The following is a 25,459-nucleotide window of genomic DNA, read 5'->3' on the forward strand; positions in this document are numbered from 1 at the left end:
TAGGGTTGACAGGGAAAGATAGGCAGCCATGATTGAGACTCAATGGGCCGAATGGGCTAATTCTGTTCTTGTGTCATAAGATAGATATTCCTTAGATATTTAAATCAGCTATTTACAATATACATTAATGATTTAGATGAAGAGATTAAGAGTAACATTAGCAAATTTGCAGATGACACAAAGCTGGATGGCAGTGTGAACTGTGGGGAGCATGCGATGAGGATGCAGGGTGATTTGGACAGGTTGGGTGAGTGGGCAGATGTTGTTTAATGTGGATAAATCTGAGGTTATCCACTTTGGTGGCAAGAACAGGAAGGCAGATTATTATCTGAATGGTGTCAGATTATCTGAATGGTGTCAGAGCTCTTAGGGATAGCGGAGTAAAGGGATATGGAGAGAAGGCAGGAACAGGGTATTGATTGTGGATGATCAGCCATGATCACATTGAATGGCGGTGCTGGCTCGAAGGGCCGAATGACCTACTCCTGCGCCTATTGTCTTATTAGGATAAGGTGTGGTGCAACGAGCCTGTACAGTTGTACAGGGTTCTTGTGAGACCACACCTGTAGTATTGTGTGCAGTTTTGGTCTCCAAATTTGAGGAAGGACATTCTTGCTACTGAGAGTGCAGCGTAGGTTCACAAGGTTAATTCCCGGGATGGCGGGACTGTCATATGTTGAAAGAATGGAGCGACTGGGCTTGTATACACTGGAATTTATAAGGTTGAGGGGGGATCTTATTGAAACATATAAGATTATTAACGCTAGAGACAGGAAACATGTTCCTGATGTTGGGGGAGTCCAGAACTAGGGGCCACAATTTAAGAATAATGGGTGGGCCATTTGGAACTGAGATGAGGGAAAACTTTTTCACCCAGTTGTGAATCTGTGGAATTCTCTGCCTCAGAAGGCATTGGAGGCCAATTCTCTGGATGCTTTCAAGAGAGAGTTAGATAGAGCTCTTAAAGATAGCGGAGTCAAGGGATATGGGGAGGAGGCAGGAATGGGGTACTGATTGTGGATGATCAGCCATGATCACAGTGAATGGCCGCGCTGGCTCGAAGGGCCGAATGGCCTACTCCTGCACCTATTGTCTATTATACCAGAAAAACTATCAAGTTTAAGAATGCACATATTTGTAAACATACAGGCTGGCAAGTCATTAAAAACAACCATGCTTTCAGCATTGTATTTCATATTTCTTACTGCAAAAGGGTACTGGTAAGAACTCGTGGTAAATTGAAATATCCAGCTGTGCCTGTGAAACTAACTCCTGATATTCAAAGAGTCATCAAATTTGAATTCAGGACCAAAACACAAAGAAGCTGTTCCTGAGCCTGTTGGTGCGCGCTTTAAAGCTTCTGCCCTTTCTGCCCAATGGAAGCAAGAGAAGGAATGAGCAGGGTGGGACAGGGCTTTGATTATGTTAGTTGCTTCTCCGAGACAGGAAGAAGTGTAGAAGGAGTCGACGGTGGTGAGTATGGTCCCTGTGATGGACTGGGTGATATTTTCAGCTTTTTGCAATTTCATGTGGTCTTAGGCAGAGCTATTCCAAACCAAGCTGTGATGCAACCAGACAGTATACTTCTATGGTGCATCTGTAGAAGTTTATAAGTATTTCAAGACATGCTGAATTTCCTCAGACTCCAATGGAGGTAGATGCTTTCTTGTCTGTTGCTTCAACGTGGATGATGCATGACAGATCATTGGTAATATTAACGTCAAGCAACTTGAAACTCTCAACCATTTCCACTTCAGCACAATTGACGGTGATTAGAGGATGTACTCATGATGCTTCCTTGATAACTAGAGCCTTTGATTGTTGACACTGAAGCAGTTGTTGTCCTGACACCATGTTATTAAGTTCTCTATCAACATTGTCATGTGTACTAAAGTATAGTGAAAAGCTTTTTTTTGCATGCTAAACCAATCAAATCAGATTGATCAGATAGTACCATAACTATACATTAAGTACCATAGATAGAGCAAAAAGTGCAATATAGAGTGCAAAATGTAGTTCTCAGCATTGTAGCGCAACAATTCCAGGGACAAAGTCCAATGTCCGCAATGAGGTAGAGAAGAATCAGACTCTACCCTATCTTATGGAAGGACTGAGTGGAAGAAGCTATTCCGAAGCCTGTTGGTGTTCTCTTTCAAGTTTCTCCATCTTCTGTCCCCTGGGAGCAGAATCAGTGCCACAGCAGTAGAGTTGCTGCCTTACAGCACTAGAGACCAGGCACGTGCCGTCAACTTAGGCAAGGTAGGCACTACCTACCCTGACTAAAATTATAAAATGTTAATTACTAAATATAAATAGTAAAGGCATGGGAAAATTATGCCTATCTAAGAGATCGATCTCTTAGGTAGGCATAATTCTCCGTGCCTTTCATCCGCAGCACTTGTAACCCTTGAAGGTCTGTGCAGCCCACGTGCCGTCAGCACTGCTTCAAGCCGTCACTTTCAAGCGGGGCTGAAGGCAGCTGAAATTCTGCCTTTGCAGCACTGTGCAGGTGCAGCAGCCTACTGCGCATGCGCAGCGCTGGTTTCTTGGTGGGATTTTCAGATATAGATTGTCATTATTTTAAGTGTATCTTAGGAAACAAAGACAGAAGAATGGAGTTTGTGTACCGATAATGTGGTAAGTACATTTCTTAGTGTTTTATGTTTTTTAAAACCGTATTTCCCGGGGTGTGGGGGGAGTGTTCCTTTCACAGCGTTTGGGGAGTCTGGCCCGGGGTAAAGTTGCGGGGAGGGCACGAATGTTGTGAAGGAGGGGGTCGGGATCATACCACTTGTGACGCTCATTGAATTGTTACTGTTTTTATTTTTATTTTTTATTTTTAAGGAGAGAACAATCTGCACATGCGCGGTTTAATTTTTTGAAAAGCCGACTGACTGCCTACCTTGACCCATGGCACGTGCCTGCTAGAGACCCAGGTTTGATCTCAACTACGGATGTTGTCTGTGTAGAGGTTGAACGTTCTCCCTGTGACCGCATGTGATTTTTCCAAGTTTCCTCCCACTTTCAAAAGACATGCAGGTTTGTATGTTAATTGGCCTCTGTAAATTGTCCCTAGTGTGTAGGATAGAATTAGTGTACAGGTGATCGTTGGTCAGCGCAGAATCGGTGGGTTGAAGGGTCTGTTTCCACGCTGTATTTCTAAATTAAACTGAAGATTGAATGGCCGGGGTGGGAAAGGTCTTTACTAAAGTTGCTATGCAATGATCACATGCTCTATGCTCCAGCTAACTATGGCCTGCTTCCTTTATCGTTGTTACTTTTTTGCATATTGTTCTATTTGTTTCATTTGTTCTACTCCTCTACTCCTCACTATAACACCACCTATATCTCTCGTTTCCCTTTCCCCTAACGCTCAGTCTGAAGAAGGGTCTCGACCCGAAACGTCACTTCTTCCTTTTCTCTAGAGATGCTGTCTGACCTGCTGAGTTACTCCAGCTATCTGTGACTAGCACCTTGAAGAGATTAGAGAGAATTTGAAAACATTTGAGAATTTCAAAATCAGTCTCGTTTTGCATAAAACAAATGTAGGTGTTGAATAATCCTCAGTAGAAGCTTAAAGTTGCAAGGGAAGTCAGGTAAAGGGAGGGGACAGTGGTATTAATACTCTAAAACTACTTTGCCATGCCACTTACCAACATTCAAGTGTCCAATTTATATATATCCTAATTTTCCAAACTAAATTCCTTTATTTCCTGATATGTTCAAATTGTTCTGTTGTAAATTATTTAAAGATGTTGATAACATTGTTTAAATGTGTACTGTTACATTTTCAAGTTTTAATGTTAAATTTTCAACGGGGTGCTGCAATGGCTACAATTTTCTGGTTTAGGGAGGGAAAAAGGTGGTCAGAAGCCACGTTCCAGTTCACTATCAATTAAGGCCTGCTATGTATACAGACCAGACTCAGATGTAAATGTTTAACCTGCTTTAATTCACTATCCAGCTGCATAAAAATACAAGTATAAAATCAGTATAATTAACTCTGACTGGCTCCTGTTGTACATGTTGACTTTTCAGTTAAATTTCCATAAGCAAGTTAAGCACGCGGAGAAAACAAATTCAACGTAACTGAGCCAATTTCATTAAATTAACAGAGTCTGAAGAAGGTTTTCGGCTCGAAACGTCGCCTATTTCCTTCGCTCCATAGATGCTGCTGCACCCGCTGAGTTTCTCCAGCATTTTTGTGTGCCTTCATTAAATTAACTGTAGGCTTGTGATTCTTTTTCATTCATATTCGGGAGACTGAATACATCACCAAACGTTACATTAGTAGTTGCTCACATCTCTGAGCAGTACAACATAATGACTCCAGGTCTTTGCACTTTAAGTGCAAAGTCCTTTGAACAACTTGAAATCTTGTAATCAGAAGAGAGGACAAGCTGGGATTTTACAGATAATAGCAAGTAAATTCACACGACCAATTAACCCACAAACATGTTTCTTACCTGAACTTTGGAGCGTCAATCCTGAGAGATCTTCATTTAAAGAAAAGTAAAAAATTAGTATTCATTTTAGTTTATCTAAATTTTATAATATCTAAATAAATATGCTTATGTACTTCAATAATTACTTTTTCAAATAAATAAGTGTTAAATAATACTTGAGAAAGCAATACATTTTATAAAACTGATTGATACCAATAATACACTGAAATACACTCACCATGCGGAGTCCATGGCAGTCTGCAGAGATAGGTGCCCAGGATGAAGTCAAGACCAATGATACCATAATAAACAGCACATACGATATATAATTGTGCTTTGGTTATTATTTTTTGATAAACCCATTCAATTTATTTAACTTAAAACCCATATTTCACCATCAAATACCAATATAACATATTGGAAGTACATAATGCAAAGATATGGAAATTTAATTGGTCTCTACTCCCACTTGCAAATTACAAAGCGACAACAACCACAACCGTTATCTAATTTATGCAGCGATGTCTAAACTACAATTCCTGAACTATATATAATAAGCGAGTTCGATATTCCAATAAACGCAAGGAATTATGGGATTTGTCAAGGGTCATATGCGATTTTTTAAAAAAGCGATTAAGCCTTTCTTCATAATTTATGTGTAAAAATATATTTAATCTGAGGAACGGGTGTGCCAGGTAGCGGGAGAGTGGGGTGTAACAGCAAGAGAGAGAGGGGGCAGATGCGAGTGGGAGACGGGGGAGAGACTGGACCGGCGGAGCGACATTCTCGGCATCTCTGCTGCTGTGTGTGTATGGACCTGCGTTTCATCCGTGGTCAGGGTCGGGTCTCCGGCGCAGCGGGCGCTGTTGGGTTGCTGCTAGGCCATCCCAGTCCCCTCCCAGGTGTGTCACATCCCTGTCCGGGGGTGGCCGGGTGTCCGTGGAATGGCGGGGCGCCGACTTGGGGCGGCCCCGGGTTTGCAGCCGGTGCGGGGGAAGGCTGACTCCAGGCTCAGCTCTGCCTGGTCCGCCGGTCCGGGGCTGTCGGTTGGCCTGGCGGGATGGGTGGAGTTGGGGCTTCTTCTCCGCGCTGACTGTTGGGCCTGGGGCCGCCGCTGCTCCGGGCCGATGTCCCGTCGGTCCGGGGTCGCCCCGGGCATCTCTGGCTGCCCCGGAAGGGGATGGGGCGCTCGGGGGACGGGAGCAGTCCAGTGGTGGTTCGGCGGTGCTGGTGACCCGGGTTTGATCCTGGTTGCGGATGGAGCGCGGGTCTGTATACGTGCATCAGCTGAGCTGCCGAGAATGTTTATCGCGAGTGACCTATGACCTGGGCTTGCGCAGTCGGAATACCGAACTCGCTTATTAGCCATTGAAGTAAATTGTTCCTAATAGTGTATATTGCTTTAATTTATTGCCTGAATTTTGTCGGTTTGGGTATGTGTTGTGTGTCTTTTTCCTATACATAAAACCCAAATCAGATTACAAAACTCCATTACCATCAGCAATTTAAGATTTTTGTAGATTATATTATATGGATTTAGAAACTTTAAACATGGCTCTCAAAAGCCTTACGGTTCTACTAAAAGCAGCCAATAAAAGGTAAAACATCTGTAAGATAACAACTTTGACTGCAAATGACAGTGATATTATAGATAATTTATATCCCAACTTTATACCATAGCACTTACATATTTTGTTCAAGTAATAATTTTTAAAAGTTGTGTTTCAGAATATCCACACCAAAAAGCTAATATATGTATAAAGTGGGAAAACTATAGATAGAGCTGCACTGTATAGATCAACAGATCTCAAAATAAAATACTGATGATGAAAAGAGACAAACGTCTTAAGAATAATATGACATGCACATTAACATGACCACATTTAACATGATTAAACAGTTTTATATTCCCAGTAAATGACACATTAAACAAAATTAGTCAGTATAGCTTTGGCATAATGACTAAGTACAACAGAGATGAATAAAGCAGGTATGTTGAGAGTCATCCTTACAAATATTTAATCAGCATGGAACACAGTCACCAACAGTTACATTTTTCTAAGAAAACATGAAAACAAGAGATGACTACTGATTTCCAAATGCATGGATATCGAAGAAAAGCTAATAATTCTATTATTTGGCGGTTTATTTTAACAAAGCAATAATGCTGCATAATGCACCCAAATAATACAAATTCATGTTTGTGGATGGGAAATAATGACACTGGCATACTATATTAGTGATCCTAATGACTAAATATGTTAATAGGTTAGTCAGTGATATGATAGCACACAAGAAGGAAATTAAATCCCGTCAAACCAGTTATGTTGTGTGCAAATAAATTAAGATAGTAAGATAAATGAGTTAGAAAAGATTATGAATGCGAAAAAACAAATGGTAAAAAAAATTATGCATAGAGTATACAATACGCTGGGATATGTGCAATAAAACTAAGCAAATAAATTTAAGGATGATCAAAAGCAAAATAAAATTCTAGATGCTGATAATCTGAAACGAAACTCAACATGAAATTTAATATGGCAGTCTGAAGAAGGATGCCGCCCCGAAACGTCACCTATCCATGTTCTCCAGGGATGCTGCCTGGCCCGCTGAGCTACCCCAGCTTTTTTGTGTCTTTCCATGGAATTTAACCTCAGATAACCAGCCTTTCCACTTTGATGCCAAACCACCCAACTCTGACTATCATATTGAAACACTTCTGTTTTAAAACAATTCTGTTTCTCTCTATAGGTCTCATTTAATTGTTATGTTTTTAAAAACAAGCGTGATGATCAGAAATTTATATATCAGAAAAGGATGACAAAAGAAAAGGCAAAAGATTTTACAAGTAATAAGGAAAAAAAATCAATAGTGTGATCTATTCAGTTTCACTGTCCAGGAGATGCACATTTAATTTTGATCACTCAATTCTTAAGAGATTGTAACAAGCAAAGTAAATATAGGAGCAGCAGTCAGCCAATGAGAGGTGGATTTTCTGAAGATAATCAACAGGCTGACAGAATATATTATGAAAACTAAAGTGCTGGAATAACTCAGCGGGTTAGGCAGCATCTTGAAGATATGGACAGGTGACGTTTTAGGTTAAGATACTTCTTCAGACTATTCGTAGTAGTGCGGTAAAATCTGGCAAAAGGTGGAGTGGGACACAGCCATAGGTGGATTTGGATGATGGGCAGATAGGTGGACAAAGGCCAGAGATGAAAATAAGACGAAGTGCTGTTGGATAAGGAGCTCTGTCATGCCCCCACCACTCTTAGTTTTCTCCACAGCCCCCACTATAATTACTCTCATTAAGGGTCCCGACCCAAAACATCACCTATCCATGTCTTGCAGAGATGCTGCATGACCCACTGAGTTATTCCAGCACAGTTGATATTTTGTATATCATCATCTGCAGTTCATTGAGTCTGACAGAATAATTACGGCTGTTGTTGAGATGTTGAGAGGTGAGGGCAACATTTACACAGGTTAAGGATTGGTTAGCAGATAGAAAGCAGACAGATAGTAGAAAAAAGGGTAATTCGCCATACTACAGAGTGCAACTGGTGGAGCATCACAAGAGTCTGTGTTTGTGGCTCAACATTAACCTAAATAATCTTCATCAATGTCAAAAAAGAACATAGCAAGAGTAAAATATTGTAAAAACTTGTTGACAATACAAAGTTATGTCGGAAAACAAGACAAGAAAGTAAAGTCTACGGAAGAAAGTAGCCCCATGAGTGATTGGTTAATAGGATGGCAGTTGTAAAATGGAGAAATGGAAAATTATCCAATTAGTTTGGAAGAATGGAAAATAATTTTGAGATTTGAAACTGCAATTCAGTGGGTCTTCAAAATTGCTGCTATGAATCAAAAAAGTTAACAAGTAAATACATAAAACAATTAATGGTATTTTTGCCTTTTTGGCAAAATGATTATCAGAGAAAGTGTACGGAAATCTTTTCTTGCATTTATATATAGGGCTTAGGCAGGTGATATATGTCTGGAATGCTTTGTATAGTTTGGATCTCTTTTCTCAAGGCAAGATATACTTGATTTAAAGAAGGTTCAGCAAAGGTTCCATGGATTGTTTCCTCCGTCAGAAATGTCATATGGAGAGGAGAATTTGTTACAAACCCTTACATACACACTTGAGTTTAGAAGTGAAACAACAAACTACAAATATTTTTAGAGGGGGTTGTTAAAGTGGATGTTGATTCTTTGTTTCCATTGACTAGTGTCGAGGACCAGAGATCCTACTCTCATGAGAAGGGGTTGGTGTTGAAAAGTAGAAATGCCTTCATTCGGAGAACTGCAATTTTTTTTAGTTTGCTTCCCCAGAGGCTTGAAAATTATGATATGTTTCGTTACACCAGGAGAATCAAAGAATATAGGGAATGGGCCACAAATCAGTTGATGCCAAAGATCAGCTGTGATTTTATTAAATGGCAGGGGAGGCTTAATGGGTTGTTTGGATAACAACTATTTTGTGTGATTTATGTTAGAGAATGCAACAATACAATTGTTTCTGCTCTGAGCATAAACTGTCACAACTTTGCATTAAAGGAAAGACTTCAACCCTGCAAATTTGGTATTCTCCATATTCTCTCAAAAAGACCGATGTATTTTGGAAGCCGCAGAAATTTTAGAATACTTGGTAATCGTCTATCAATGCGTTTTCCAGAAAAAAAGTTGTATTGTCCTCCAAGTCGCCACTTTGTAATTTAATTTCAGTCATGTGTAAATCATGCACAAATTGAAAGCATCTGACTGAAGTGGCATACCAGTCTCTAATCCAACATACCAATAAGTCTCAAATTAAATTAAATAAAAATATGATACACATCAGCACCAATTTAATATAACACTGAAGTGGGTGGTTTTTGTGCTTGATGATTCAGGTTTTTACAATTCTAACCATTTTGATACCTGTCATGTCTTGCTTACATATCAAAATAACATAACCACAAGGAGACAAAAAAATGTTTTTGTTCTATCTTCAATTTTGATCAATCCCTCAACTCAACCAATACTTGATTTTCTCAACTTGTAGCAAAATAGTGCAACGGTCATCATTCCTTTGACCAGTTCTTACACCATCTTAAACTCCACACATGCTATCCTCTACACAATACTCCTCCATATATTTTCAGTGTTGAAATCAAGGTTCAAGTATTGCATCTAATTTCTAGTCTAGAACTGGAAAACAATATTTTTTCTTTCTATAGCTTGCAAAGTTTACAACAAAATGTGTGGTCAACTAACTACTCTTGAACTCATCTTTATTCATGGAGAACCAGAAACCTTTTGCTTTCAAGACATGGCCTCTCACTGAACTTTTGCAAAAGTAAAAATAAGTAAATCTTATTGCAGGTAAAGTTTAGAGATACAGCATGGAAACAGGCCCTTCAGCCCACCGAGTCCATGTCGACCACAGATTACCCGATCTCACTGGTTCTATGTTATTTTACTCCCTATACATTGGGTGTAATTATGTAGCTGCAAGTGAGTGATTAGTAATAGCAAATATTAAATTTTACTGACAAAAGTTGATATTAGTATAAAAGCATAGCAATTAAAAAAAACCTTACCAATGCCAGGAGAAACCACACGCTCATAGTGATAAGGGTTCACGCAGACGCTGTCACATTTCAGGTCAAATGCATACTGACAATATTTTACATGTTTGAGTTCATTTTTGTGAAGATCAGGCCATCTCCAGAGCCTAGCGTAAATCACATGTGGAAAACCTTTACGTCCAGCAACCTGGGGAAGAATTATTATTTTTATACAATAGTCATCACCAACTGTTCAATAGCTAATTTATGTTAATATAAACTTGGAACTTCAATTACCAAAATGAATAATCAAGCCATTTGAAAAACACACCAAAATAAGTCATAGGAATTCATCACATTATTGAAATGTTTAATGGCTACCAAAAACAAACCTTGCCCTATCACTGTTTAATATAATTTAAAACATGATTCACAATATCAGATTTCTCTCCTCTTTAAAGTTAGCAATTTCTCATGCTTTATTTAAATTCGTTCCAAATGAATTTTCTCCTTGCATGTTGATTAAGCAGTAAATGGTAGAAATATAGGCTATAAAATAGAACAGAAACATACTGAAATTGCAGCAAGTGCACACAAGAACAATCTGAAAATTATATTAAAATATTTTCCAAATATTAACATAAATAAAATCCCAAGGTGGAAGAAGTGGTGACTAGTGGTGTGCCTCAGAGTTCAGTGCTGGGCCCGTTACTGTTCGTCAAATATATCAATGATTTGGATGAGAACACACACGGCAAGATTAGTGGATGAGAACATACGCGGCAAGTTCCGGGTAGCCGCCCGGGCGGCGCACCTAATCCACCCGCCGAACACCAAGCCGCCGACGACAGGAACGACGATCGGAATGCGCCCCAGTAGGCCCTGACTCGCCCCACAGGCCTCCTAGGGGACTCCGGTGAAGCCGGGCTGTGAGGCCTGTCTGGGCCGAAGGAGCCTCAGAGGTGGCAGTGATGGAAGACTCGGCGGCAACTTGGGCCTCGGTGGAGGTGGGGCCTTTGGGGTCAATCAGTGTGAGGGGGAGAGGGGAAGACAATGGAGGACCCGGAGTAGGGGGATCGTATTATGATCGCAGATGATACAAATATGGGCGGATTTGCAGAGTGAAGTTGGTTGTGAAAAATTGCAGAGAGATCTTGATCGATTGGCCAGGTGAGCTGAGGAATGGTTGATGGATTTTAATACAGAGAAATGTGAGGTGTTGCATTTTGGTAAGTCTAACGTAGCCAGGACTTACATAGTGAATGGTAGGATTCTGGGGAGTGTTGAAGAGCAGAGGGATTTAGGAGTGCAGATAGATATGGTGGTCAAAAACGTGTTTGGCACATTGGCCTTAATCAGTCAGAGTATTGAGTAAAGAGTTGGGAGGTCACGTTGCAGTGAGGCCACATTTAGAGTATTGTGTTCAGTTCTAGGCACCATGTTATAGGAAAGATGTCAAGCTGGAATGGGTACAGAGAAGATTTACAAGGATGTTGCCAGGCCGAGACTCTATTCCTTGGAGTGCAGGAGGAAGAGGGGTGATCTTATTGATGTGTATAAAATCATGAGAGGAATAGATTGGGTAGATGCACAGAATCTCTTGCCCAGAGTAGGTGAATCGAGGACCAGAGGACATAGGTTTAAGGCAAAGGGGAATATATTTAACTGAAATGAAATCTGAGGGGTAACTTTTTCACACAAAGGGTGGTGGGTGTATGTAACAAGCTGCCAGATGAGGTAGTTGAGGCAGGAAATATCCCACCTTTGAAGAAACAGTTAGACAGGTACACGTATAGGACAGGTTTGGAGAGATATGGACCAAACTTAGGCAGGTGGGACTAGTGTAGCTGGGACATGTTGGCCGCTGTGGGCAAGTTGGGCTAATGGGCATGTTTCCACACTGTATTACTTTATGACTCAAAGTCTAAAAGACAAACAGGACCAGCATAAAACAGTTAATGCACTCAGTGACTTCTGCCAAATATCCATCAAGTTGTCTATGATGGTGGTCAATTACACAGCTAACAAGTGGAGGCAGCTGTAAGACCATCCTCATCCTCAAATGTGTGAGAATGAGATTACGAGTACCAAGAACAAGGCTGAAGCATTTGCAGGCGTGCTCAGCAAGAAGTGCCCCTGTGGGATGATCTATCTTGACTTCCTCCAGAGATCTCCAGCATGGTAAAAGCCAATCTTCAGGTCAGTTTGGTTAGTCCATAGAATTTAAAGAAATTACTTGAGATGCAAAGGAGATAGGACCTCATAGCCAGACTGTAGTATGAGGATGGGTGTTCCCAAACTAGCCACGGTCTCAGCAAGTTGTTCCAGTACAATTTCAAGAAAACCACCAACCCGACAACATAGAAAATTATCCGGGTTCAGCTGTTCACCAAAGGCTGGACAAAATTAAGAGTTGATTACTCTCCAGTCTACTCTTATTATAGGTGCAAAACAATGGAGGGTGTCATCAACAGTGCCATCAAGCAGGACTTACCCTATAATAATCTGTTCACTGAAACCAAGTTTAGGTTTCATTAGGACTGCATTACACTGTCTCAGCTTTGGGTCAAAAATGAACCAAAGAGCTAAATTCCAAAGGTGATACTAAGGATGCAAGTGGCCAACTATGACCTCAAGGAGCCCTGATAAAAATGAAGTGAATTGGTATCAGATGGAAAATACTCCAATGGCTGCAATCATACCTTGAATAAAGGAAGATGATGTGGGTGCTGGAGGTCAATCATCCCAACCCCAGCGTATCACTGCAACAGATCTTTAGGTCAGCATCTTTGGCTTATCTTCAGATGTTTCTTCCATTGCAATGTCAGAGGTGGGTGATGTTTGTTGATGATGGTATAATGTTCAATTCAGTTTGCAACTCCTCAGCAAATTGAAGAGTCCATGCCTGCACAGACCAAAACCTAGAAACATGCAGGCATGGGCTAATAAGTGGCAAAAAACATGTGTGCCATGGAAGTTCAAGGCAATGACACCAACAAAAACAGTGTCTAATCACCTACCCTTAACTTTCAATGACATACCCACAAGGCACTCCTCAAATCAACATCCTACAGGTCACCGGTGACTAGAAACTCAGATTGCAAAACCAAAGAAACACCATGATTCCAAAAACAAGTAAGAGACTGGGATCCTTATGGTGACCAACACACTTCCTGATACCTCAAAGGCTTCCCATCATATATAAGGAACAATTTATGGAACATTCTTCACTTGAATGGATGAGGACAGCTCCAACATCACTCAAGAAGCTTGACAGCATTCAAGACAGAAAGGAATAAACATTATCACTAGCAAAATAGATTCTGGACAAATTACTGGGATTATAGGCTGGACCAAAATGAAATGGCTACAGAAACAGCCAGAAACCAGAAGCACTGTTTAGCTGCAGTCGATCAAAATTCACATTCCAGAGAATTGGAAAAACACAAATCTAAGACAACTGTTCAAGAAAGGCACAGTGGCGCAGTGGTAGACTTGCTGCCTTACAGTGCCAGAAACCTGGGTTCGATCCTGACTACAGGTGCTTCCGTACGGAGTTAAGAGGTTCTCCCTGTGATCACGTGGGTTTTCTTCGGGTGCTCCAATTTTCTCCCACATTCCAAAGTCGTGCAGGTTTGTAGGTTACTTGGCTTTGGTATATTGTCCCTAATGTGTAGTAACTAATGTATGGGTGATCGTTGGTCAGCACAGACTTGATGGGCTGAAGGGTCTATTTCCACACTGTATCTCTAAACTAAACTAAAACGTGAGACATACAGCAATAAACTGCAGGCCAGATTGCCTAATAACATCAGCAAATTAAGTAAAAAAATCTAAGTGCATTTGCTTTTATGCTCAGGATTCCAGCATCTGCAGTCTTGTGTCATCATTGCAAACATCTGGTGTCAGACCCCACCCTACCGGTCCCTGGCACCAATCTCCCAAGGAAGCAGTGGACGACGCTGAATAGATTCAGGACTGGACATGGCCCCTGCTTGGCCAGCCTTCACAAATGGGGCAGCAGCCCAACCCCACGGTGTGCTTGTGGAGAGCAGCAAACAATGCAACACATCATTGAAGCATGCCCTCAACAAAGACTCAAAGGAGGACTTGTCACCCTTCATACAGCAGATCAAGAGGCAACTGCTTGGCTAAAGGACTTTGCATTCGCTAAATAAAAATTGCAAAACTGCTAGAATCCATTATGAAGGAGGTCATTACAGGACACTTAGTAAATCATAAATCAGGAAGAGTCAACAAAGTTTCATAAATGGGAAATCATGTTTGATGAATTTGCTAAGGGTCTTTTGAAGATAAAACAAATAGGATAAATAAATGGTAACTAGTATATATACTGTGTCATAAAACTGTTAATGTAGCATACTTGGCAGCACCAATCTAATAGATTTTTCAGGCTATTGGATGTTATTATGAATTTGCCACATGCTTCACATTCACTATTTCTTTTAAGGAATTATATTACATGGTAGAATAATAGACATTCCCTCTGGAAGGCAATAGGTGCAGGAGAAAGCCATTCGAGCCAGCACCGCCATTCAATGTGATCATGGCTGATCATCCCCAATCAGTACCCCATCCCTGCCTTCTCCCCATATCCCCTGACACCGCTATTTTTAAGAGCCCTATCTAGCTCTCTTGAAAGCATCCAGAGAACCGGCCTCCACTGCCCTCTGAGGCAGAGAATTCCACAGACTCACCACTCTCTGTGAGAAAAAGTATTTCCTCGTCTCCGTTCTAAATGGCTTACTCCTTATTCTTAAACTGTGGCCCCTGGTTCTGGACTCTCCCAACATCGGGAACATGCTTCCTGCCTCTAGTGTGTCCAAACCCTTAACAATCTTATATGTTTCAATGAGATTCCCTCTCATCCTTCTAAACTCCAGAGTGTACAAGCCCAGCTGCATTCTCAGCATATGACAGCCCCGCCATCCCGGGAATTAACCTTGTTAACCTACTCTGCACTCCCTCAATAGCAAGAATGTCCTTCCTCAAATTCAGGGACGAAAACTGCACACAATACTCCAGGTGTGGTCTCATTGGGTTCTGTATAGCTGCAGAAGGACCTCTTTGCTCCTGTATTCGATTCCTCTTGTTATAAAGGCCAACATGCCATTCGCTTTCTTCACTGCCTGCTGTACCTGCATGCTTACTTTTATAGACTGATGTAGAAGGAACCCCAGATCCCGTTGTACTTCCCCTTTTCCCAACTTGATGGCATTTAGATAGTAATCTGCCTTCCTGTTTTTGCTACCTAAGTGGATAACCTCACATTTATCTGCATTAAACTTCATCTGCCATGCATCTGCCCACTCCCCCAACCTGTCCAAGTCACCCTGCATTCTCATAGCATCCTCCTCACAGTTCACACTGCCACCCAGCTTTATATTAACACCCAGTGTTAATATAAAGCCCAGATCTTTAATCACCCACACAGAGTCATCTGCAAATTTGCTAATGTTGCTTTGAATCCCTTCATCCAAATCATTGATGTATATTGTAAATAGCTGTGGTCCCAGCACCGAGCCTTGTGGTACCCGACTAGTCACTGCCTGCCATTCTGAAAGGGACCCGTTAATCCCTACTCTTTGTTTCCTATCTGCCAACCACTTCCCTATCCATGTCAGCACTCTACCCACAATACCATGTGCCCTAACTTTGCCCACTAATCTCCTATGTGGGACCTTATCAAATGCTTTCTGAAAGTCCAGATACACTACATCCACTGGCAAAGAGGTAGTGTCCATTTTCCTACTTACATCTTCAAAAAATTCCAGAAGATTAGTCAAGCACGATTTCCCCTTCGTAATCCATGCTGACTCGGAACGATCCTGTTACTGCTATCCAAATGTTCGGCTATCTCATCTTTTATAATTGACACCAGCATTTTCCCCACCACCGATGTCAGGCTAACTGGTCTATAATTCCCTGTTTTCTCTCTCCCACCTTTCTTAAAGAGTGGGATAGCATTGGCTACCCTCCAATACACAGGAACTGATCCTGAGTCTATAGAACATTGGAAAATTATCACCAATGCATCCACGATTTCTAGAGCCACTTCCTTAAGTACCCTGGGATGTAAACCATCAGACCCTAGGGATTTATCAGCTTTCAGCCCATCAGTCTATCCAACACCATTTCCTGCCTAATGTGGATTTCCTTCAGTTTCTCTGTCACCCCAGATCCTCTGGCCACTACTATATCAGGAAGATTGTTTGTGTCCTCCTTAGTGAAGACAGATCCAAAGTACCTGTTCAACTCATCTGCCATTTCCTTGTTCCCGGTGACTCCGGACTGTTAAAGCCACCACAGCCAGACATGAAAACAGCTTTTTTTCCACGAGCAGTATAGAAGTTGGGATGTAATGTTAAAATTGTACAAGGCATTGGTGAGGCCAATTCTGGAGTATGGTGTACAATTTTGGTCGCCTAATTATAGGAAGGATGTCAACAAAATAGAGAGAGTACAGAGGAGATTTACTAGAATGTTGCCTGGGTTTCAGCAACTAAGTTACAGAGAAAGGTTGAACAAGTTAGGGCTTTATTCTTTGGAGCGCAGAAGGTTAAGGGGGGACTTGATAGAGGTTTTTAAAATGATGAGAGGGATAGACAGAGTTGACGTGGAAAAGCTTTTCCCACTGAGAGTAGGGAAGATTCAAACAAGGGGACATGACTTGAGAATTAAGGGACTGAAGTTTAGGGGTAACATGAGGGGGAACTTCTTTACTCAGAGAGTGGTAGCTGTGTGGAATGAGCTTCCAGTGAAGGTGGTGGAGGCAGGTTCGTTTTTATCATTTAAAAATAAATTGGATAGTTATATGGATGGGAAAGGAATGGAGGGTTATGGTCTGAGCGCAGGTATATGGGACTAGGGGAGATTATGTGTTCGGCACGGACTAGAGGGGTCGAGATGGCCTGTTTCCGTGCTGTAATTGTTATATGGTTATATGGTTATTATATAGCAGTAGCTCGACTCAACAGCCAGAAATCTGTAGCCTCCTTGTGCTCTGGTATTTTATTTCATTCTTCACATGTTTAAATTACAATGTTTTATTTTTAATTGTCTACTGTATATCGTGTTGTAACTTGCAAGCAAAGCACCAAGGCAAATTCCTTGTATGTATACAGTGCATTCAGAAAGTATTCAGACCCCTTCACTTTTTCCACATTTTGTTATGTCACAGCCTTATTCTAAAATTGATTTTTTTTATCATCAATCTACACACAATATCCAATAATAAAAAAGTGAAAACAGGTGTTTAGAAATTTTTGCAAAATAATTAAAAAGAAATAACTGAAATATCACATTTGCATAAGTATTCAGACCCTTTACTCAGTACTTTGTTGAGGCACCTTTGGCAGCGATTACAGCCTCATTCATATAAGAATGCATATATTCTTGGGTATGATGCCACAAGCTTGGCACACCTGTATTTGGGTCATTTCTTCCATTCTTCTCTGCAGATCCTCTCAAGCTCTGTCAGGTTGGATGGGGAGCGTTGATGTACAGCTATATTCAGGTCCCTCCAGAGATGTTCGATCGGGTTCAAGTCCGGGCTCTGGCTGGGTCACTCAAGGACATTCACAGACTTGTTACGAAGCCACTCCTGTGTTGCCTTGGCTGTGTGGTTAGGGTCGTTATCCTGTTGGAAGGTGAACCTCCGCCCCAGTCTGAGGTCCAGAACGCTCTGGAGCAGGTTTTCATCAAGGATCTCTCTGTACTTTGCTCCGTTCATCTTTCCCTTGATCCTGACTAGTCTCCCAGCTCGTGCTGCTGAAAAACATCATCATGTTTCACCTTGGGTATGGCATTGCCCAGGTGATGAGTGGTGACTGGTTTCCTCCAGACGTAACGCCTGGCATTCAGGCCACAGAGTTCAATCTTGGTTTCATCAGACCAGAGAATCATGTTTCTCATGGTCTGAGAGTCCTTTAGGTGCCTTTTAGCAAACTCCAAGAGGGTTGTCATGTGCCTCTTACTGAGGAGTGGCTTCCTTCTTGCCACTCCACCATAAAGGCCAGATTGGTGGAGTGCTGCAGATATAGATATCCTTCTGGAAGGTTCTCCCATCTCCACAGAGGAATTCTGGAGCTCTGGTGTTTAAATCATCTTTAATCATCAGTCATGGTGGTGCAGTACAATACTTTGTTAGTTCATCTCTACCACCAGTGTAACTACGTAATATAGGAGATGAGGGTTAATATAAAGTGTACAGTAAGGTGGAGTTAGTGGTAGTGCATTACTCTGATTGGTTCACATGCAATAACCAATCTACATCCTTCCCCATAGAGAAAAGAGTTGTTAAACAGATGTTAAAACACATGCGGTTAAACATACTCACCGTACCCGTCAGGCGGTCAGCTAACCCGACCCGAACGTGTACAGACAAACCCTTCCCCTTCTTTACAGGAAAAATTAGTAGGGCTGAGTGGTGGAGAGCCCGAGAAAGAGAACGCAGCCGGGGAGCCTGGAGAGGAACGGCGGGGCGAGCATGCAACACTAGGGGCACTGGGGCATAAGGGAACCGAACGACGCGGGGAATACAAGCTGGGGTCAGGGGGTCCGGGAGGATCAATAGCAGCAGGTGTCTTGAAAACCAACGGCGGTGCATGGGGACCGGGAGGAGCTGGTCGCAGTTCGTTCACGGGCAGAAGATGTTGACGGCTGCGCCGGTACAGAATACCATTGACGTTGACAAGGTAGGAATGTGGTTCCTTGGCCGGACCCTCAACGAAACCCAGTCGGATATGTCCAACTGCAGTCTGCAGGCGGACCACTTGGCCTTGCAGTAACGGTTTAAGTTGTTTGCTCAACCTGTCAGAGGAGTGCTTCTGGACATCATGTTTCTCCTGAATGCGCTTCTGGACCGCAGCAGGTTTGAGCACCTGTGGCTTCAGCTGTTGCTGGGCGACGGAGAGCTGTGGCCGTGTTGTGCGAGACATCAGCCGCTGGGTGGGAGAGCCTAGAACACCATTCCTGGAAATGTTTCTCAGGTTTAACAGATCCAGGTAGACATCGGATTTGGCAAGATGCGAACGCTCATTTAGCTGTTTTACGCTCTTGACAGCACGCTCAGCGAGGCGGTTGGATTGAGGGTATTCAGGGCTGCTGGTAACATGCTGAAAGTTCCAGCGTCTGGCAAAGTGTCTAAATGCCTGGCTGGTGAACTGTCTCCCGTTGTCAGTTTGCAGTCGAACTGGTACGCCGAATATAGAAAAATGTCTCTGAAGCTTTTGTATAACCATCTCAGACGTGATGGTAGGCACCAATTGGAGTAGGAATCGACTAAGACTAAATAGTGTTTACCATGCCATTCAAAAATGTCCGCAGCGAGGGACGTCCAAGGTAGTGCGTGGTGCTCTAGAGTGTCGGCGATGAGCATATCTTTGCCTTTTGGTAAACAATCTGGAAGTCGAAACACTGGAGCTGCATCATCATGCGCTGCAAACGTACAGGCGCTGCGTGAATAGTCTTGTTCAGGATGGTGACCAGGGGTTGGCGGTCAGTCTCAATTGTAATAGTTTTACCAAAGATAAAGTCTTTAAACTTGGAACATGCGAAAACGACAGCTAGCAGCTCCTTTTCTATTTGGGCATAGCGTTGCTCGGTGTCCGTCATGGTCCGAGAGGCGTACGATACAGGTAGCACGGTGCCATCAGCTGATGTTTGCAGGCAGGCTGCGCCTAAACCGCATTGCGAGGCATCACAGGTGATAGTGACTGGCAGCTTGATGTCGAAATACGTCAAGGTGGGGGCGCTGTCTAGCTGGAGCTTTAGACAGTCAAACACACTTGTTGGTGTTGCTGGTACCAGGTCCAGGCAGTGTCCTTGTGAGTGAGCTGTCTCAGTGGCGAGATAGGTTCGCTGAGGTTGGGCATGAACTTCCCCAGATAGTTAACCATACCCAGGAAACACTGAAGGCTGTGTACGTCTGTGGGAGCAGGCAGTTCATTGATGGCTGCAGTCTTCTTAGGGTCTGGCTTTAACCCTTTGCAGGTAAACACGTGTCCGACGTAGGTAACCTCTGAGACACGGAACTTGCACTTCATGGGGTTGAACTTTAGGTTAATCTCACGTGCCCTGTCCAAAAACTTTTATTAAATTTGAGTCGTGCTCCGCTAAGTCACGGCCATACACCAGAAAGTCATCAACGATTATAGCACATGGGTAGCCTGCAAACAGCTGTTCCATAGCTCTGAAAGATCTCGCTGGCCGAATTCATTCCAAATGGCATTCTGAGGAACTTGAATCTGCCAAATGGTGTGGCAAATGTAGTGAGGTTCGAGGACGCGTCATCTAGAGGTATCTGCCAAAACGAGCTTTTGGCATCTAGTACAGAGAACACTGTTGCGCGACCGATTGGGCTGCAACATCTTCGATGGTTCTCATCGGGTAGTGTGGGCGTTTAATAGCTGTGTTCAGGTCTCTTGGGTTAATGCACACACGGAGCTCGTCTTTATCTTTCTTCTTTGTAACAACCATGGTGGAGACCCAGTCTGTGGGTTCACTTATTTCAGCCAGTACCCCCATGGACACCATGTGTCTCAGTTCAGCTTGAATTCTATCACGCATAGCATGAGGTACGCGGTGAGGGGCGCGGATAGCTGGGACAATAGTGGGGTCAATAGTGATTTTGTAAGTTATTGGCAGCTTTCCCAGTCTGTCGTCAAACAAATCCTGTTCGTCAGATAAGCATAACTTGTGGACAGCGCGTCCGAAAGACACTAACCCCAGGTATTGGCATGCATGAATTCCCAACAAAGTCTCAGAGTTTGATTTTACAACGTAGAAAATCAGGTTTTTAGTGGCATTGTCCACTACACACTTTAAATCAGCTTTTCCGAGAGGGTGCAGCACCTCCCCCCCCCCCCCTTTATCTTGTTGTAGACTTTCAGCGACATTATGTTCACGCGCGTTCCCGTGTCCAATTTAGCAGTTACAGACTTGTTATTAATGTGCACCTTAACAGCAGGGTCCAAGTGCTTACCAGATGTGCGGAGGAGAGTGTGAACAGACTCAGCATATGAGATAATTGGTTCGACCTCGTGGGCGGCTTCAACCAGTTCATGGGAGTCGGAGAATATTGGGTCTTACTGCAGCAGGTGTAGACTAGACTCTGAATTGGCATTACGGTTCCCACGAGAACAACAGCAAGCAGCTAAGTGATTCATTTTCTTACAGTAATTACATGGTTTACCCTTTGCTGGGCAAAACTGTCGACCTTTACTATGGAAGTAGTTGCAGTTAGCGCACCTCTGCGGTGACTCATTCATAAATCTTCTAATGGCAGTTGACGCGGTGCGTTTAACGAAACCGGTCTGATTTATATTATTTTTCTGAGTGTCAAGCTGATCGCTCAGTGGGGCTACAACCTCCGACATACGGCAAGCATGCACAACTTGTTCAAGAGTCAGGTCATCATTACGGAGTAGCTCTGTTTTGAGCTTTTGATCAGACATGCCGCTAAAATGTTTGTTGCGTATTAGCTCATTCGTTATCTCACCAAATCGACATCTTGGGGCCATATACTTCAAATCACAAATGAAACGTTCCACAGGTTCATCAGGAAGCTGTTGGCGTGCGAAGAACTTTGCCCATTACAGAATGCGGTTCTATGGCAGGTCACATAGCTCACGGAATTTACGCAGCAGCACATTAGGGTTGCACATTGTCTCAGCTGGGACCACTACCTGGCCGTTCCCATCGAGTACAGGTGGTGCAAACTCGAAGGTTTGTGCGCGAATCATAGCCTCGGATCCCGCCAGGTTGAGCAAAAGCGATGCCTTGACATCATCCGGATCGTTGCGATGGACAATATTGATGTAGTGCTCATAGTCAATCTCAAAGAGCCTCCATCGCTCACCTATGTCTGCATCAAAGATGAGTTGGGTTGGCTTGCGGCACGAGTGAGCCATTGTAGTAAAAGATCAAGACTAATAAAATGCAAATAAAAACCGATAAACGGACGCAATGGGTAATTTCCAGCTGTCTGACACCATGTAAACAGCTTTACAGACACAGTCTGGTGTTTAAATCATCTTTAATCATCAGTCATGGTGGTGCAGTACAATACGTTGTTAGTTCATCTCTACCACCAGTGTAACAACGTAATATAGGAGATGGGTGTTAATATAAAGTGTACAGTAAGGTGGAGTTAGTGGTAGTACATTACTCTGATTTGTTCACATGCAATAACCAATCTACAATCGGGTTCTTGGTCACCTCCCTGACCAAGGCCCTTCTCCCCCAATTGCTCAGTTTGGCCGGGCAGCCAGCTCTATGAAGAGTCCTGGCAGTTCCAAAGTTCTTCCATTTAAGAGTGACGGAGGCCATTGTGCTCAGCGGGATCTGCAATGCTGCAGAAATTGTTTTATACCCTTCCCCAGATCTGTGTCTCGACACAATCCTGTCTCGGAGGTCTACGGACAATTCCTTCGTCTTCATGGCTTGGCTTTTGCTCTGACATGCACTGTCAACTGTGGGACCTTCTATAGACAGGTGTGTGCCTTTCCAAATCATGCCAAATCAATTTAATTTACCACTGGTGGACTCCAATCAAGTTGTAGAAACATCTCAAGGATTATCAATGGAAACAGGATGAACCTAAGCTTAATTTTGAGTGTCATAGCAAAGGCTCTGAATACTTATGTAAATGTGATATTTCAGTTATTTATTTTTAATTACTTTGCAAACATTTCTAAACACCTGTTTTTGCTTCTTCATTCTGGGGTACTGTGTGCAGATTGACGATAAAAAAAATGAATTTAATCCATTTCAAAATAAGGCTGTAACGTAACAAAATATGGAAAAGGTGAAGGGGTCTGAATACTGTCTGAATGCACTGTACATACTTGGCTAATAAAATTTATTCAATTCAATTCCCCCTAGGTTTTAAGGATGCTTAGGAACCCGAGGTTGGAAGGGAGCTGCAGATATCAAGGACCCATTTATCGAAAGAGAAGGGTCATAAATATCACCGGGTTCGCCAGATGCCGAACCATCAAGATTTCCCAATAGTTAAATAGCAAATTATCAGAATTTTTCTGTATCTGGTTTTCCAGAAAGCATTTAATAAAGTGTTACATAAAAGATTGGGTCCCAGCAGCACGATTTAATGTAATATTAACAATTTGTTTTCATGAAATAACAGAAGAAGCATCTTCTGTGGAGGAGGACACTAAGCACCAACAAGGAGATGTTGATTGGTTAAGTGTGTAGGCAAGAAGTCAGCAGATGAAATATAACATGGGAAAATGCAAAGTTATTTAATTTGGATGGATTAATGAAATTACATTTCCAAAATGCAGCAGTGCAAAGGAATCTGGACATCAGAGTGAATGAAACCCAACACACATTGAAGACAAGTAATTAAAATGCTAATGGAACACTGTGTTTCATTGTAAAGGACTTGGGGAAACTGATACAAGCTTGCAGGGCACTGGTGAGATCGCACTTGAAGGACTACATAATTTTTGCCATGTTTAATGAAGAATAGGCTTGTATTGGTGGCAGTGGACAGAAACATAGAAAATAGGTGCAGGAGTAGGCCATTTGGCCCTTCGAGCCTGCACCGCCATTCAATATGATCATGGCTGATCATCCAACTCAGTATCCTGTACTTGCCTTCTCTCCATACCCCCTGATCCCTTTAGCCACACGGGCCACATCTAACTCCCTCTTAAATATAGCCAATGAACTGGCCTCAACTATCTTCTGTTGCAGAGAATTCCAGAGATTCACCACTCTCTGTGTGAAAAATGTTTTCCTCATCTCGGTCCTAAAAGATTTCCCCCTTATCCTTAAACTGTGACTTGTTCTGGACTTCCCCAACATCGGGAACAATCTTCCTGCATCTAGCCTGTCCAACCCCTTAAGAATTTTGTACGTTTCTATAAGATCCCCCCTCAATCTTCTAAATTCTAGCGAGTACAAGCCGAGTCTATCCAGTCTTTCTTCATATGAAAGTCCTGACATGCCAGGAATCAGTCTGGTGAACCTTCTCTGTACTCCCTCTATGGCAAGAATGTCTTTCCTCAGAAGTTTCACTTGACTGATTCCTAGGATGAAGTGGTTGATTTAGGAGGAAAGATTCTGCATGTTCTGCCTATACTCTTTGGAGATGGCAAACAGTGATAATAATTTATTAAAATATATAGGATTCTTTGGTGAATTTGCCTGGTGGATGCCATGAGGACATGTCCCTCAATGAGGATATCTAGGGAGCAGTCTTGAAGTAAGGAGTCATCCATTTTAGATGATGAAGAGAAATAACTTTGCTCAATGCATTGTGAACCTTTGGAACGGACACAGAGTCACTGTATTTACTTAAGGTGTAGATAGACAAATAGTTAACTGCAAGGAAGTTGAGGGGTATGGAGCGAGAATGGGAAAATAGTGTAGTTACTTGTCTAGGTTACTTCTGTCATCAAAATTTGTGATTTCTACTGTCAAGGACAAAAACAGCAAATTTGGTAGAATACCACTGTCAACACACCATCCTGACTTGGAACTGTATTACTGTTCCTTCACTATCGCCTGATCTAAATACTGAATATCCCAAACCAAATGCATTTTTGAATACCTTCACCAAAATAAGTGCAGATTACTAAACATCACATTTTCAAGGTCAACCAATGATAGACAATAAAGCCCACTCTTACTGTAAAGTCTACATTCCAAGAATTGAATTTAAAAAAGACTTGAGTGACCCAATTCAATATACTCAAAGATGGTGGTCCTATTTAGTGAAGGTTATTGTCCTGTAACATAGAAAGAACTCAAATCTTTGATACTATTCCTCACAAAACAGTGCTGTCTTTGATTATTTTCATAACATAGTGAGATCTTTGATAAGCAAAGAGGTGAAAGGTTACTAATTGCAGAAGGAATGGCAGAGTTGAAGTTGCAATTAGATCAGCCATGATACACAGTGGAGCATGATTGACGGCTTACTCCTGGCTCCTTCAAATGCCTGTAAAAGGTTAATATATGGATCGTTTGTGTTTTTGCAATAATCCGAACATATATGGAAAGATATGATTTTGGCATCACCTTTACTTCTAAACTTAGATTAGCAATTTAGTCAGAAGTTCAATGCAAACCAGTCAAATGAACAGGAGAGAAAGAGAGCGAGAGCGCGCGCAAGAGAGCATTGATCACGCATCAATTAATGTACAAGATAAAAGGAGGAAAAAAACACTCCATGAACGGAGCTGAATTAATTAACCATGGATGATTTGAAGAATAATTTGAAGATATTAACAGACTCCAAACATAACATGTTCAACTACAACAAATCTTATTAACGAAGATTGTTGTACTCCATGCAAGGATGTCCTGACAAACATTTACAGAACTCTTGATCAGTTACAGAACTCTTGATCAGATGAATTGCAACCTGAGCTTGAGGTTTAACTGCAGCCTCAGAGAAGATATAGG

At 42.2% G+C, this 25,459-nt stretch overlaps 1 protein-coding gene across 2 annotated transcripts in view; it reads right to left on the minus strand.

Annotated features, from left to right (window-relative positions):
- The window catches only part of smad4 (SMAD family member 4), an 87,405-nt gene that overhangs the window by 39,072 nt on the left and 22,874 nt on the right, over positions 1 to 25,459 (minus strand). For both annotated transcript variants that reach the window (XM_033033488.1, XM_033033496.1), the window contains 2 exons: positions 10,037 to 10,211; positions 4,467 to 4,496 (listed from right to left, as the gene is read on the minus strand). In XM_033033488.1, the coding sequence (XP_032889379.1) occupies positions 4,467 to 4,496; positions 10,037 to 10,211 (205 nt within the window). The remainder of the gene's footprint in view (positions 1 to 4,466; positions 4,497 to 10,036; positions 10,212 to 25,459) is intronic.

This window comes from Amblyraja radiata, chromosome 1 (genome assembly GCF_010909765.2).
Source record: "Amblyraja radiata isolate CabotCenter1 chromosome 1, sAmbRad1.1.pri, whole genome shotgun sequence".
NCBI lineage: Eukaryota > Metazoa > Chordata > Chondrichthyes > Rajiformes > Rajidae > Amblyraja > Amblyraja radiata.